This window comes from Grammomys surdaster, unplaced genomic scaffold (assembly GCF_004785775.1).
Source record: "Grammomys surdaster isolate TR1022 unplaced genomic scaffold, NIH_TR_1.0 126176, whole genome shotgun sequence".
Lineage (NCBI taxonomy): Eukaryota > Metazoa > Chordata > Mammalia > Rodentia > Muridae > Grammomys > Grammomys surdaster.
Window position 1 is genome coordinate 1,897,979 of NW_021620983.1, and position 17,121 is coordinate 1,915,099.

The 17,121-nt window shown below is 43.5% G+C and overlaps 2 protein-coding genes across 4 annotated transcripts in view; both read right to left on the minus strand.

Annotated features, from left to right (window-relative positions):
* Ccdc91 (coiled-coil domain containing 91) overlaps positions 1–17,121 on the minus strand; it is a 157,043-nt gene that overhangs the window by 31,208 nt on the left and 108,714 nt on the right. For all 3 annotated transcript variants that reach the window (XM_028757602.1, XM_028757603.1, XM_028757604.1), the window contains 3 exons: positions 8,709–8,801; positions 8,552–8,620; positions 6,943–7,119 (listed from right to left, as the gene is read on the minus strand). In XM_028757602.1, coding sequence (XP_028613435.1) covers positions 6,943–7,119; positions 8,552–8,620; positions 8,709–8,801 — 339 coding nt within the window. The remainder of the gene's footprint in view (positions 1–6,942; positions 7,120–8,551; positions 8,621–8,708; positions 8,802–17,121) is intronic.
* On the minus strand, positions 508–2,422 carry LOC114612618 (zinc finger protein 709-like). Its single transcript, XM_028757601.1, has one exon. The coding sequence runs from the start codon at positions 2,370–2,372 to the stop codon at positions 684–686; it is 1,689 nt and encodes a 562-aa protein (XP_028613434.1). The 5' UTR covers positions 2,373–2,422; the 3' UTR covers positions 508–683.

Genomic DNA, 17,121 nt, shown 5'->3' on the forward strand with positions numbered 1-17,121 from the left:
TTATTTTACCAGATCAATTTATTATTATTATTTTTTTTTTATAAGACAAAGCATTTAATTGGGAGCTTGCTTACAGTTTCAGCGACGGAGACCATGAGCACCATGTCTGGGGGCTTAAGCAGTAGCTGAGAACTACATCCTGATCCACACACACAGAGATCCAAGTGACTGCATCTGGCATGGGCTTCAGAAACCTCAATCACAACTCAAAAAAGTTCACATCTACTCCAAAAAGGATCACACCTTCTAATTCTTATAAGCCTTTCAAAACAGTTCCACTCCCTGGTAATTAAACATTCAAATATATAAGCATATTTGGAGCATTCTTATTCAAATTGCCACATTATATACGAAGGTTTTCTCTCCAAATGACGACTACAATGTCTCTGGAAAGGCCCCTAAGAACTAAAGGCTTTCCACATGGCAGGCATAAGCTTTCTCTCCAGTGTGAGCGATTTCACATCTTCTCCACAATGAAAAGAGCTCTGAAGACTTTATCACGTGGCTTGCAGCTTTTCTCCAGTGTCTGCTTCCATGTATATTAGAAGAGAATTTTTAGTAGTAATATCTACACCAATTCAAAAGGATGCCTTCTCTGGAGTTTGTTTGTTATTTCCCCACATTGCTAGCGTAATCTAATCATGTTGTCTGACTTTGTGAGAGCTAGCAGACAGTATCTCATGTCATTTACTAACATTCTTATCTGTTCTACTATGAATAGGTACATGTCTTCGCAAATGAGTTGAACTCAAAAAGCCTCTTCCACATGTCTCGCATTCATAGGGTCTCTCGCTACTGTGGATTCGTTCATGCACCCGAACCTCAAAAAAGCGGCGAAAAGACTTCCCGCAGTGCTTACATACATAGGGTTTTTCTTCACTATGCATTATTTTATGTTTCCGAAGAGAGCTGTCAGAACTGAAAGCTTTCCCACACTGCAAACACGCATAAGGCTTCTCTCCAGAGTGATTCCTTTCGTGGCTCTGAAGGGAGGAAGAAGAAGCTAAATCCTTCCCACACTGCTTACACTTGTAGGGGTTCTCTCCAGTATGCATTCGATTGTGGAACTGAAAGGAACTGTGATTATTGAATGACTTCCCACACTGCTTGCATACGTAGAGTCTCTCACCAGTGTGAATACTTCCGTGTCTTTTAAGGTTACCGGAACTACCAAAGGTTTTCCCACAGTGCTTACACACATAGGGCTTCTGACCAGTGTGAATTCTTTCATGAGTTTTTAGGGAACTGGAGTAAGTAAAGCCTTTCCCACATTGCTTACAAATGTAAGGATTCACACCACTGTGAGTTACTTTGTGCTTCTGAAATTGATACCAAAACGTGAAGGCGCTCCCACACTGCTCACAAGCATAAGACTTTTCCCGAGTGTGAGTCAGTTCATGTGATTTGAGGTACCGAGAAGCAGTGAAGGCCTTCCCACATTGCTTACACACGTAGGGTTTCACACCAGTGTGAATCCTTCTATGTATTCGAAAGTAAGTAGAATCAAGAAAAGTTTTCCCACACTGGTCACACACATAGGGTTTCTCACCATTGTGAATACTCATTCTTCTTCTAAGGCAAGCAGAACGAGGAAGAGTTTTTGCATAATGATCAGGCAGAAAAGGATTCTCACCCGTGTCAGTTCTCTGATGCCTTAAAAGGTTACCAAACCGAGCAAAGCCTTTCCCACACAGTTCACACACGTAGGGCTTCTTAACACTGTGACTCTTCTCATGCCTTGGTAAAGGACTGGGATACGTGAAGCCTTTCCCACATGGCTTGTGCACATAAGACTTCTTTGAACAGTCATTTTGTTCATACATTTGGCCAGATCTGACACATGGAAGGTCTTCTTTATAGTCCTTATTTTTAGAAGGTTTCTCTCCAGTGTGAGTGCTTTTATGCATCTGAAGGGGTGAAGGAGAACTGGAGCTTCTCCCAAACTCCTTGTGTTTATACAACGTCTGTCCATGTTCCTGGTCTTCACAAGGTCCTACCTGATGGTTCAGGAGCACACCCGGAGATGAGTGGCCAATTCTACCTTCTACACGGACATTCTTTTCAAATGTAGCAAGTCCTGGACAAGATTTCCGGCTCGCAGACTGCCCTGGATTGCAGCTGAAGATTTCTGGATACTGATGACTTTCATTATAGTCACAGAATTTCTCCACCAGTTGGCTGCTTAGTTTTCTCCACAGTTTTTCATACTCATTTACAACCTTATGTTTGCCCGACTTGTTTCCTAGAGAGGCCAGGTTCCTCAGGGTTTCCTGCATGACATCTTTGTACAGCATCCTCTGGGATGGGTCCAGCACAGCCCACTCCTCCTGCGTGAACTTCACAGCCACATCCTCAAAGCTCACTGACTCCATTTCTAGCCACGGAGTGTCCTGGTGTCCTCCTGCCGCTGTCAGTGAAGGCGACTTTGATCTCAATTTATTATTTACTTTTTCCTTTATATTGAGAATTTGAGGGGAAAAAAATCCAACTATGGTCACATAAGATGATGCCAGCAAGAGTAAAGAAGGAAGCTTTGGTGACCTCTTCCTATGAACACACAGAATAGCCAGCCACAGGAATAGACACACCCCTCATGGGAAGCCAGACACTTAGACATTCCCTGTGTGAGCCCAGACCCAGACACATCAGAGCTCCCTGGACAAAACAAAACAAAAACAAAACTCTGCTGAGGGGAGAGTTGGTGGACTCTCCCACTGATCTCTTTGTGGGTGCTCATGGCACTGGGTGCTCATGGCACTGGGCTCTGTCTCACCCGTGATAACACAGGACAGGACGAAGGGTGCTCTGAAATGGGTAAGATCAAAGAGCATCACATGAGCACATGAGCTGTCCAGCTCTGCCCAGTGATAGAACCTCATGGTTTCTTCCAGGGAGCAGAAGAGTTACATTAAAGCTTCCCCTTCACAGGGATGCCTGTGGGGCTAGCCTCTACTCTACTGGGGCCCCAGGGGAGGCAATAAAGTGAGACGCCACAGGCCAGACAGCTAGAGCTGAAAGGATATGCATCATGGAGGTTCTCAGAGACCCTGCTTATTTCTGAGGAAGAACGGGGGAAGTAGCTGGTTTTGCTAATGCACAAACACAGAGTCAAAACATCAAGAAAAATAAACACAGAACCGGGTCCCAGAGAGAGGGACACAATAAACCTGAGACCCATTCTACTGAAATGGAAATAGTTGATTTATGTGATAGTCAACCATCCATGGAAATGGGTGACAGGTCTGTGAAAGATGAGCCATACTCCTGACTCCTAGGAGGCCCCACCTCACCCTTCGAGGATGGGTATTGTAGGAAGACAGGCCAAGGAACAGGAACTGTGTACAGGTGCTGTCGGAAGCATGGTCAGCTAGTTATAGAACAATCAGCATAGATGAATCTCAAAATCACCTCTAAGGCAGCTCCCAGGTCTACATACACCCAAAGAAAGGCCTGGCTAGCAGGTAAAGCCTAGTGACTCAACAGGAGACTACAGCAAGAGCTACGGCAGAATTGAAGAAACAGATCTAGCTGTGAACAGCAGAAACCTGGGGACACTGATTGGTTTTAAGGACACGTCTGTGCCAGTGAATGGCTGCGGCATAAGACACACAAAAATTTCTACATGAGATCTCTATGTGATACCTGATACTGTCAACCAACCAACCAACCAACCACCCACCCACCCACCCCACCCAATGGTACTGTGGATGATCACACAGGATCCATGAGGTCAGACAGCCACTCACATAGGGTTAACTACAGGAAACGTCAGTTCCTGGCTTGTCTTAGGACATGACTTTTTCTGGAACACATTTGGTGACTAGACACTTCTTGAACCTCCTAAGAGATACAGGGGTGGGCAGAGGTCAGATATAAAGCTCTCAAGAAAGGTCGGTCAACTGAGTAAACGCAGGAATCAATATAGGTTGTGAGAGAAAGTAAGGTGGGGACACACAATCTGGGTGTCAGCACTCACGGGTGCAGCGGGGGAGTCCGGCTTAGCTGCGGCACACAGGCTCTGAGTATTGAGAGCAGAAGGCACCATTCTCAAAGTTCACAAGCAGCCTTTGAAAGAACTGTGATTTTAGAGGGGCCCAGGCATGCGTGATACAGAAGACATCAGCTTACAGATTCAGAAAACCATCTCCTCCTTGTGGTGCAGAGTAAAGTCTTACGTCTTTTAAGCCATTACTAGGGATTACTTACTAATTGTCTGACTATGTATGGACTATATTTTCCTCTTTCTTTGAATTTTATATTTAGTTTCTAAACAACGCGCATTTAAAGATAATCCAAAACAGCCTCAGAAACAGATCTTTTCTGACCCCCTGAATAAACTCCCTGTCATGTGACTGCTAAAATATGGTTTGTTTGTTTGGGATGTCCCGTGAGGTAACTTCCAGGGATTAATTCTGCAAAGCCTGCAGTATTCCTCCTTTCATTACTAAAGTACCTTATAGTGCTTTAGATTATCAGTGGGCTGCTGGGGGAGGGGCACAGGCTTTCTTACTCTCTTGAACCACTGAACTTTAGTCTGCTGTGGCTAGAGAACATAGATTTCCTTACTCTCTCGAGCCACTGAGTTTTCCACCCTTTTCTGGAACGTTCTGTTGCTGGGCAACCTGGACACAGTCGTTATAATTCTGTATCTAAGTCTTTACTTTCTGAATCTTAGCCAGGCAAGTGGGTAAGCCACGGGACCTTCTCAGGATGTGAGCGAGCCTCAAGAAGGCAGAGCTTCTCCAAGCCACTTATGGAAAAATGAGTTTTTTCCCTAGATCCTTCCTTTTAAGTTTTCCCCAGCCCCTGCTTTGCCCCGACAGGTGTTTCTGTAGCGGAGACGATAAGATCACTATTTCCTGTCACTGACAAACCTCTTAGACACAGAGCTCCACTGGGGCAGTGGGGAGGGCAGGAGTGGGATTATGACCAAAACATAGGGTATTCATGAATGAAATTCTCAAAGAATTAATAAAAATACTACGTTGAACAACAGAGACAAACAGCAGGTTTCCCAAGAAGCTACAGAGCCAGTAACAGAAATAATCCACAGGCATGAAGCAAGTGTCTGCGAGGCTGTAAACACTGCATCTCTTCAGTGGGCCCTGGACTGGGTTTTCATATTTAATGCCCTGTCCAAACTTGCAGCTAGGGAGATGGGAATGAGGAGAGAAAGGGTTGAAATTTTATGAAGCTAGCTTAGTAATAGTTAACCATTTATGAATAAAGTTGATGGTTAAAAAAATTTGGAAAAATATGATTTTGATAATTTTTGCTAAAGTTTTCCTACTTTTACGAAGCTATCATAGTTACACTTAATCCACCACTCTAACAGGCCTGCTTAGGGTCTTCTTTTCAAAGAATGTTAATATTTACCTAATTCCTTTTTAGATATATATAATTTATAATTTAAGTATTTAATCAATTTGTACTAAATTTTACACAGAAAGTTCAGAAGACAGTGGGAAGCCAATTTCAATATTTTTTTAAAGTTTCTAATTAAAATTCTTTTAAGAATTTAATAAAAGTATAAATTGCCTGTGCAGAAGAATCTGCACAAATGTGCATTTTTGTGTAATTTTAATAAATTCCCAGACTTCCTAGGCCCCTTCCAGAGAATACAGACTGGAAGTCTGGATATGCACAGGGCCGCCTGGCTCTATATACTGTCACATGATGATAATATGTATCAGTTCCAGGAGTGACTGGGGGGGGTCCTGACTGTGCCTGCTCTACTGTTCTCCTAACCTGTTTATTCTCTAATAAGAGCACTGTTCCAGCTAAACCGAACATGTCTCTGGCTCGATCTCCTCTGAAACACTCTGCTGTTCACAGCAAGCTCCTCACACCTCTGCAGATTTACTTTCTCCTGCCAAGTGACCGTTGACCACTTGATGTGACCACTAAACATGGCAGCTGACATGACTAACACTTGACGTGACGCCTTTGCTTCCTCGCCATCTCTGCTGGAAAGGTTGGGTTACTGTTTTTCTATTCCTGTATCTAAAGAAATAGAAGAGGCATGAAGGAGAAACAGTCCCATCAATTACTGCTACAACAGAGTGGAGTGCATGTTTGATTTCGGCTACTTAACGATCATCATAAATAACCAGGGGAGGTATGAGCTTCACAGAGCTTTCCACAAATGCCGTGTTCAGTTTCCTTGAGCAGGAGTGTGGGCTTTAAGTAGTGTAGCGGTAGCTGATGACTATACTCAAGTCAACATGTGGAAATAAGAACTGTTTACAAAGATTGCACACACATATCTGACAGGCCAGCTCACTCATGGCCACTCCCTGACCACAGCTCCCGGCCCAGTGAAAACAAAGTCGTTTCCACTCACACAGCTTCTACCCAAACCCTACATTTCTAAGAATCTTCAGTTCATTCTCAACTTGCAGGGGACACATTTTCTGTTGCTTGTGCTTTGTTTTGTTTGAGACAGGGTTCTTTGTAGCCCAGGCTGGACTCCAACTTGCTGTATTACTAAGGTGCACAGGTATATAAATCAGACACAATTTATCTGAATCTCACTGTTTCTAACCAAATATGTTATTCACTGTGTGAGTGTACACTGGTTTCTGCACGCATGCACGTGTGTATGCGTGAAAGGTGGGAGGGGGGGAGAGAATGAAGAAATGAATGAGGGGAAGCTTAACACAGAATGATAAAATGGAAACAACATGGATTCTGATCCTGCCAAAATAGAGGCAAAAGGCAAAATATGTCATAGGATTCTTAATACGAGAAAAGATAAAAATTATTGAATTATTTAAGAGAATAGGTCAGAATAGAAACACTGGGATGTGAACCAACTCCTGTGTACCGTGACCTCATGTTGGACGTCACAGCCAGTGCCTTCCCCTGTGAGAGATAGGACTACAGAGCACCTGGCTTCTGGGATGGGGCTACAGGGCACCAGGTTCTGGGTGACTTGCTCACCTGGCTCATCCTCTGCTGCTCCTGCACAGCGGCCTGGATGGCCTCTGCCACCCTCTCTTGGTCTCTTGCATGTTCTGTCTTCCACATTTCCCTTTCTTCGGCGTGGACTTTCTCCAGATTCTCCCTTTCTTCCTCCACTGCCTTAGTGATGACATCTTTCATCGCTTCTTTCTCAAGCTTTGAAACAAAAGGATGGAAGCAGAAGCATTAACAGTAAGGCCAAACTCCAGCCACGAAACTTAACCCACACGGTTAGTCCCAACATCACACTTTTTATGCGTATTAAATAAAGGCACAGTGCATTCGATCATTTTGATAGAGATTTTCATCCTTCCTCCCTGACGGTACTACACTTTAAAGAAATCAAGCCTTAGTGTAAAGCAGAAGGCATCAAAGCATGGGTCTTAAATTAGTTGTGATGAGGGAAATACACGCAAACTGAAACATGTCTTTCGGGTCTGTTACAACACAATTGTTTTCCTGAATTTTCAAAGACCCCCCGTAACTGATGCATGATTTCAAAACAGTTGGAATTTGGAAATGACTGATCACCAGGCTGCACGTCTTCAGGACTCTGCACATCTCCGTGTAGCCTAACAGCAGCTCTTCCGATTCATCCACAGGAACCATCCCACCACCACCTCCCTAAGTCCTGCGAAGCAAATGGGAACTTCCCAACTTTTATCTTTGCTCAGTCCACCCCAGTCTCCACTCAAGGAAATGGCTTCACCTTCTCCTCTTCCTGGGTCCACTCTCCTCACTTAGAACTTGGCATGTATCCTCACAGACTTGTTGAATTCTCCTTAGAATGGCGTCTACACTTGTGACTTTGGTTTCCGGCTCCTCTCTGGCAACTCATTTGTCCCTCGCTTCACGCTCACATGCCCTTACCAGTGCTCTCCTGGGTTGGCCTCCTGTTCCCTGCAGCTAAGGCCTCTTTCCCAGAACGACACACGTGACACAGTCCCCACACCCTCCTTAGCTGCGCACTCAGATCCCAACTCAGTTCCGAAGACTCGCCACTTCTCAAGGCTCAATTCTAAGGTGAGTTATTACTGAAAAACGTTTGGATACGGATACATAACTTACATGGTCAGGATAATTTACTTACTCACTCATTGCCTTGTTGGTGTGTATTGGATTTTTATCCAACTGTAGCTTTCATAAGGAAAAGACAAAAATCGTAATAGTTCTTGGATCACCACCCTCAACAAAGTGAGATTACATATGCTACTAAAAAACCATAGGTGATAGTTTCTGAAGCTACTTTCAAGTCACAAGCATATCTGTCTTTTTCTGTCTTCCTGTCTCTCTGGTGATATCTACCCTGCACTGGAGGTGGGTATCAGTATCCTAACATAGTTTTAAAGAAGTAACTAATAATCTATGTTGCAAAGGCTCTCAATGGTGACCTGTCATAGAAATGAATCAACAGGAATATCAATGGTCATGTTGTAGGTCAAAAAAAGTGAAGAAAAGGGGAATTCCGGGACGAAGCATTGTTCAGTGACACTGTTACTTTGTCAGTGAGATGGGATGCAATGCCACTGAGAAAGAACACCAGCATTACAGCTGGGCATATCCTCACGGCCTGGATAGGCATACGTACCTTCACAGCGGACTCCAGTGTCTCTTTGTTCCTCTGCATTTCCTCCTGTAGGCACTTTCCCAGCGATTCCTATAAATGAGAAGACAGCAGGGAGGATGCAGGCAGGGAAGGCAGCAGCAGTGCTCCCTCCCCAGCCTGGCAGGTACCAAAGCCTTACCTTCTGCTCCTGTGACTGCTGAGTCAAAGCTTCCTGGATTTTTTCTCTTAACAGTTCCTTCTCAGTGTCCAGCACTTCTAAGAGCCTTTGATGCTACAAAGAAAGACATCTGAGCTATGATTATGGCTCTGAAAATCTACCAGCGAGGAAAGCAGAGAACATCTGTACCAGGTAACATTGAGAACTGAAGGAAACATCAACATTTTGGCAAAGTGAGGGTGGAAGGTACGGGAAACCAGAGCTGGCACGTCTCAAGCCATGCTCAGGACCCTGCTGGACTCTCAGGTTCAGCCAAGCATTCGGCTCAAACTCTGGCTTACGTACGACCTCACACTGACAAATCAATTGTAGCATGAAATGTGTACACAGAGTCCCACTTAGAGAGACATCAATTATCACACAGCAGCAGAAGCACTCAGAGCTCAGATGAGAAAAACAAATTGTTGGCTTGAGGGGCACCTGTGGAGTAGACACATGTTCTCTGTGTCTAGCTAAGCCCTGTGGAAGGCAGAGAGATGAACAGCTTTTCTAAGATTTCACCAGTTTCTAACATGGAACATGTGAAATCAAAGAAACAACAAGTGTGCAGAGCCCAATCCCATTCCATACACACGGGGCTGCACACATTGATCACTGACAAGTGTGTCATCGGAACGGAGGTTTCTAATTCTGTCCTGCTTGTAGAGCCTCAACAGAGTGACCAGGGTCCTGGGTAAAGTCATCTGTTATTCTCTAATTACATGTTATTTCACATCTCATTTTTGAAAAGCAGTAAAAATATGGTTTTTCCTGAAAGGCAAGCCTATTCTAACTACAATTCAGACAATGATTCAATTGTGAAAAGTTACTGGTTCCACACGAACCTGTCAAGGATGGGTGACTGCCAAGTGAGTAGACTGTGTAAGCAGTGAAGACACAGAAACATAGCTTTCACCCGACAGACGTGCACAGGGTCACAGACAACTACACACAGGAATCCAGGCCTCTGGTCTAAGCAAGAAAATGCCAAGTTCAATACTTAAAAGCCAGAAAGAAGGCTGGGATACAACTCCATGGCAGAGTGCTTGCCTACAGTGTACAAGGTCCTTGGTCCCATCCCTAGCACGACAAAAGCCCCATCTGAGAATAGATGCAAAGGTCCCACCTGAGGCAAGCACTCAAAGATGATAAATATGAAGCCAGGAAGATGGTGCATCAGTAGAATGCTTGCCATGCAAGTGTGAGAATTTGAGTTTGAAGTGCCTGTGTTTCTGTAAGTGCTGGAGAGTATGAGGACACACCTGCGACCCCACTGCTCAGGAGCTAGGGGCAGGAGAATCCTTGAGGCAAGCTGGCTAGCTAGACTACCCCAGCAGGAAACTTCTGCACTCAAATGGGAGGCCTCGTCTCCATATATGAAGTAGAGTGTGAAAGAGAAAGACATCTGACACCTATCTCTAGCCTCTACATGTACACACATATATGTACATTCACAAACACATGCCCATTCTCCTGCTAACATACATATACATAAATACCATATACATAAACATGAAAAAATGATAAGTATAATTCTCTTGAGATGAAAACTAATCAGTTTAGGCTTACAAAGGTTTAATAAGCATAATTCAATAAATAACATTTCTAGAAAAACAAAAACAATCAGTCACAAGTAACTTTGCAAAGCCACTGAATGGAAACCAGTGGGTAACAAGGGAGTCCAGCTTCCTCAGAGGCCAAAAAGAACACCAACAGGATATGTGCACTAAAATGCAAAGCCATGTTGAGAAAGTGCAGCAGAGTGATGCTTCTTACCACACCACCTGTACAGAGCACACAGTCTGGCCTTGTCTGGACAAAGCTCACTGACACTGACATCGAAGGAGCATTTTACTCACAGTATCCAAGGCAACAGTAATCGTGAGCCTCCCTGGGTTGTGCACACATCTGCTTTATGTGAGCTGGGGCAGCACTGAACCCCCACAGCTGAAGGCTGTGCTGTCCCACGCTTGTCTCCTGTCCAATGGGTAACCTGAGTCTTAGCAAGGGTGGTCCCTTTTCAGGTATTAATGAATTCTGCAACAGCTTTATAAAGTCATTACCAGAAAGGGCAACTATCTAATAACTGTGTTTGTAACTTTCAGTTCTGCCTCGTAATTACCTATAGCAACAAAAATCTACATAATTAATACTCCACAAAAGGTCTCCCTCACTGCAATCATCTGTAGCAGACTCGATTTCACCTGTTTATTCCTGTGCTTTTCATGATACTCCTAAAATTAGAAGGAATGACCTCCCATTCCCATTCACCCTTTCTGATTCATGGGAAGATGACGAGGAACAGCAGAGAAGTATTTTAACTCAACATGCTTATATAAAGTCAGACAATCAACCACATGTATCAGTAATTGATTTATTTTTTTGACTAAGTAGAATTCTTTTGTATAAATATATTCAGTGGGTTCACACATTCTACCACTGATAAAGTAGTCACAGACTGTCTTAAACACACATCTTTCTTTGACAAATGTCTACAAGCTGGCTCAGGGTAATGTTCAAAAGCAGGCTGAATCTAGTCACCCGAAGGGCTTTGCAATGCAGTGGTGGCCAAGGATGTCTGTGTGCAGGTGCAAGCTGTGGGTTGCAAAGGCCACAGGCCAGAGCCGGTGGTGTAGCCTTGCTTCTCTCTGAGGAAGAGCTGATGTGTGGTGGCTACCCCCAGATGCTCTGCTTAACGGGATGAGCCTTTACAGCCCCGTAAAAGACATTACAAAAATTAACTGAACCTATCCTAGCCAGTCTCATCCAAGAGGGTTTTGTTACAGTTTGCTTAAATAAAATATTGCTTCTTAAAACTGTAGTGCAAGTTTAATAAAAAAGTATAATAAAAATTTATATATATATACTTATGTGAAAATGTAAAAATAAAAGAGTTATAAAATTATGCAATTGGCGAAATAAGTTCTAACTTTGTAGAGTAGAAGCTGCAAGGGCATCGAAGCAATCTTTCCAGACAGCCACAGCACAGAGCGTCCAGCACTGGAAGGCCCCACCTCCAAAATCATCCCAAAAGAAAGTGCTCAGACACCGCAGTCTCAGACTTAAATACAGAGGCTCTGTGGTTTCTACTTGATTCTTGAATATGAAACAAGACAAAACAAAAGCAAGCAAACAAACAAACACAAACCCAATACAACACCCTCTTCTTCCTTGGGATATGAATGGAAGTTACAAGACATGCCCGGGGCAGATCCTCTATCCTACAGTACCGACTCAGCCACCCTGGTGGCCTGGTGCACTTACCTACACTTTACACACTAAAACCTCCTGTTGTTCTTCTGTGGTGGTGTTGGTGCCTATCCTACAAAACTGTCTGACTTTCTCCAAGTTATCACGAAGGAATCCAGAAGGATCTAGAAGAGTATTGCCACTTCTGTTTGATATGAATGGAAATGCATGATGACTTGGTAAGTTATAACATGAATCACAGACACTCACTCATATATGGGCCAATGAGTTAAATATTGTTGGGAAAGAAACCTTATAGAAGATAAACTGAGATTTCACAAAGCCAGAAACATCAACAAGCATTTACTGTGAATAAAATCAAACTGTAATATGCCTAAAGTAGCATATCTACTCAACCAATAGTCATATTCCTACTGAGCATGGGGAACATCAGCAGACAGCGGCTCCAATTTAAACAGGGCTTTGATTTACCAAGTGAAGAAATGAAACATTAGGAGACTACCAGTGCAGAGGCCGGACAGCACCAGCATGCTCTGGGAGACCAGCAGACCATAGGCCAATGGCACTTCTACTGCAGGCTTCCATCTTAGACGCCTACCTGGTTTACTTAATCAGAGGTTTTGACATACTCCAAAATTTAAGCAGAGTCTTTCTGTCTCAACGCCTTCTAAAGGAAACAGCTCTTGAAAACTCGTCTCAACCCTATTCTATCTTTGTAAACACAGCACAGCAGACTCTCATAGCAGTGACAGGCAGCTCGAGAGAAACGATCCTCAGATGTACCAAGCCCAACAGCACCTATCTCATATCTTAGCAGCACCCTGTTTGCATGGATGTGACAATGCCACAGGACACAGAGGTTATGTACAGCAGGAACTTCCTATCACGTGAATGTGGTCTGCAGAGAGGGCAGTTCCCTGGTCTCATAGTGATGCCTTTGAGGCTGGGTTCTCACTCGCGCTGCCCACTGAGGTGCTGCACCCACCGCCCAGGCCCCGCTATCAGTACTGACATCAGAATTATGTGGCAATATGAAGTTTGAAAGACATGAACATTCACCCGATGACAGTCAGGAACCGGGGGGGAGTTGGGAGGGAGGGGCGAGGGAGGACAGACACAGCAGTCAAGGCAATAGCTTGACTCCACATAGCATTTTTCAGCAATCAGCTTGCGCTCTCCTTAAGAGCATACAATGCTGTGATTCTCCCAGGAAAGCGGCATCAGAAATTACCTGGCAGTGCCTCTTGTTTCTCATGCTCATCCATTTCACAACCCCACACCTTAGCATTCTGCATAGCAATATCCCAAGCCAGCTAGAATAGGATGCTTTAAAATCCAAAAGGAATACTTTAAGACAGACTAAGTTTGCAAAACAGCACGAGTCCTGCAGCAGAGCACTGGGTAACATCTTACAAAGCTAGACATGGCTTCTCATAAGGCCCAGCAACCATGCTTCCTTGGTACTCACCTAAAGGAGCTCAACACTGATGTCCACGCAAAACCCTGGACACAGGAGTGTGCAGTGTTGTTCCTAATAACTAAAACTTCCAAGTGCCCAGAATGTCACTCTTTGAATGTGCACTTTCGAGAGTAAATACTGGGGGAACTACACACTTTGGGGGACACTGGGAGGGTCACGAGCTGTGTAATGGGGTGCTACTAGGAAAACAGACTACGTAGGAGTTGTGTGTGAGTAAAAGCACCAGGCAGATGGGGACTCTGCGGCTTCCATAACCTAAAATAGTCCTGAGAACAAAGCTTGCCAGTCAAGTGGACAGAGAAGCTCAGACAGCCACGCTCACAAGGAATTCATCCTGAAGTACAGCATCTAGCACGTGCAGAGCAAGACACCAAAGCACAGTTTCAAACACCTGACATGGGAAACATTCTACTGCTGCCCTCAAATTCTTTAAGATGCTCAAATAACTAATTCAAATTTTGGAAGCTTGAAAGTGTTCTTGGCTTAAAATAAAAGGTGAAAATTAGAATGACATAATTCATATTAGGAAAGCGGCCTCTCAATCTCAATGAGAGGATATTTCTTGACATCTCTCCAAACATATGTACAGATGACCTATAAAAGGCATAATGGGTGTTTTGGTGTGACTATATTGTCATTTAAGTGGCTACTGCAAGACTGTGTGGTTCTGTCAATACTCACAGGACAATGCCCTGTGGTGATGAGCTTGGTGTGAAGAACACTGGAACAGACCCCAAGGGGCTCACTTTCTCTGTCAGTCAAAACCCAGTCCCTTCAGGTCCCATTAACATATCTCCTGTCTGTCAAGTCTTCCCACAAGCTCAGGAAAAATTACCTGTGACCCATTGACATTTGCTTTCATCACCAGCACAGTATTTATTACTATACATAATCCAGTCTCTATCAGATTCTATGACAAGCTAGCTTCTTAGAGACACAATGTCCTATATTTAAAGTATAGGACTCACATATTGAAGGCTCTGGAGTAAGTTAGCCACATACTATATAGACAAGTTTGTAATTCCAGCATATCATCACAACTGCCAATATAACCCAAAGAAAAGGGAGAATCACATTAATTCTTGACTGGTAAAAACAAGCAAGAATTTTTTTTCATGAATCATGGAGAGAGGAAAATAAGGTTGCACCCATCTAAGCCCTGCACAGAAAGTAGCAGTAAACTAATTAAATAAGCACCTACTTATGACCAGACCAAAGCTTCAAGCAGATTATACTGACCCTCCCTAAATCATCTGGTCTGCAAGATTTTCTGGAGGACATCACCATTAACCACTCATTACACCCCAGGCTATGTTGGGAAATAGCTGTGGGTAAGATTTACATAGACCAGTAATGCACTAAATTGCTGGCAGAGTGGAAAACCAGGCCAGGGGTACATAAGAGAACAGAAGATAGGTGATCAATAAAAAGATCTAAACAAAGGCCTCCCTGCTGCACTCCTCAACGCCGAGCTGACGGTCCTGTGAGATCTCGAAGACAGCAGAGCTTGACCTGTTCTTACACCTAAACACTAAATGATCAGAATGTGCGGACTGGAGTGAGATCATCTCGGGAGAGATGGACGTGTCTTCATGTCTTTATTATCTTTAACTGAAGCAAATAACTTAATGATATTGAACATCATTAAAGTTCCCTAAAAGATCGGGTGTTCACGTAGAGAAAGAACAGAGAAACAGAATACTGCTGGAGAGATGCAGAGCAGAGCCTAGTTTAAGGCTAGTGGGAGCCTAGAGGGAGCCTAGTGTGGGACCCTGTCTTTTATAAAACAAAGAGCATCAACAAACCCACTGTCTCTCCTCTAGATGCAAGAAACATGTATCAGCTAGAAAAGGGGAATTTAAATCACAGTACTGTATTTCCTAAAGTAGAAAAACAAAACACACAGCGAGATAATTATAAACAGGGAGGACACGAGGGTGACTGAGTAACAGACTCAGGAACACACGGCCCTTTCCTCACAGAGGCACGTGACAGACAGGTCTTCGGCAGCGTGTGCTTCATACTGTTGGTTGTCACATTCTGCAGGGGAGAGTTCTAGAAATTTCCATTCCTACTTCACTCAAAGCCCCAAGCCCTATATGTTAGTTTTGAAGTTTAAAAGTAACTTATGGTGTAACACTACTAATGATTCAGCAATAAAATTATAATAATTTGAAACTTGCAACCACTAATATTTAAATGAGCATTATATGAGTTAATGCAGTAAAATGCTTTGAGTGCATGCACGCGCATGCACACCACATGCGCGCACATACACACACAGACACACACACATAAGCTGTGTAACACGGTTGCATATGGGCTTTGGGGGACAGAGTACATGTGATTTAGGTATTTTATAATTTGAACTTCACTTATTAATTTGCTTGTTAGTTGATGGACAAATGTTATAATTTCTGCTACAGTTAAAAGTGTAGGTAGACTCATGAACATACACGTAAAATCACCATACCTAATGAACCCTCATTTCCTCAAACAGCTGTCAAAGGGTTTCAAATGATGAGCACTGGGTCGCTTAGTCCACAGAATCCTGCGCACAGTGCTACAACAATTCTTTCTGTACACTAAAAGTCTAAGTATTAAAAGTAGGCCTCATATTAACTCAATTTTAGGAATTCTGGACTACAAAGTAGCAAAAATAAGAAATAACTCTAATTCTTTTTTGGCAGGGAATCTGTTAACGTAGACCTTTCTCCTGCATCTTCATTAAAATAGCCATCATCCAAGACCTCCAGTCAAAGAGATGGAGACTCTGTGGGTAGAAGCCCCCTCCTGAGATAGCATCTGGAAATAAAAGCCCAGAGCTGTTTATTTCTCTGTCTTTCTTTAAGTTTCTTTTGATATTTTCCTGCTGAAACAAGCATCTCATAGTAAGTTACTGTAAGTATTAACCCAAAGGAATTCTCTGACAGATACATTTTTTCCGAAGAGATAATGAGTTTCCTGAATTGTTAACGTAAAGACAGCAAGATCATCAAAAAACACTCCCAGGACAGGGGGAAATGAATGGCCAGCACATTCTGTGTTCTTTTTCTGTCTCTCAGTCAAGAGTGAAGTGTTAATGTGCCGTGAAAAAGGACCATGCTCTCACTCAGGAGCAATGATACCGAGGTGACAGCTGGGGGCCAGGGTCCCCACGAAGGAAGGCACAACACGGTGTGACGATCCAAAGTGGTTTCCAGAGTCATGGAAGTAAGCATGGAGAATACCTGATGTCATCACTCACTATGTTTGAGACCCTAACACCAACGTTCAGTCAGCGATGTCTGCTTCTTTTCCTTCCCAGGGAGGAGAGCTGCTACCTCTTGGGCTGTCACTCGAGGTCTCTATAGTAGGCTGGGGGATGTGAGATTGCTGATTTAATATGAAAATGGATGCGTGTTGGCCTATTGCATTCCAGTGTGAGCTGAGGCTCACTTGGGACTCTGTATTTTCATGTTGAGGGGAAATGTCTCCTAGTTCGACATGCTTAACCCTAATTCTAGGGTAATCGAACAAGCATGACCTTTCCCCCACATGCCCTTCCACACAGGCAGCCCATTTCAGTACCAGTGAATGTTTCACCTCTATTATATTTTAGGAACTAAATTAATGGAACAGTGTTTTTAACTCTTAAGACCTGATGTTTAAAGCCTAAATATCACATGCACATAAAACAGCTGAGTTTGACTCCTAATCTGGTAC

What these genes read in the sequence shown, in the direction of transcription:
- LOC114612618 (XM_028757601.1), bottom strand. Translation starts at nt 2,372, where the DNA reads ATGGAGTCAGTGAGCTTTGAGGATGTGGCTGTGAAGTTCACGCAGGAG.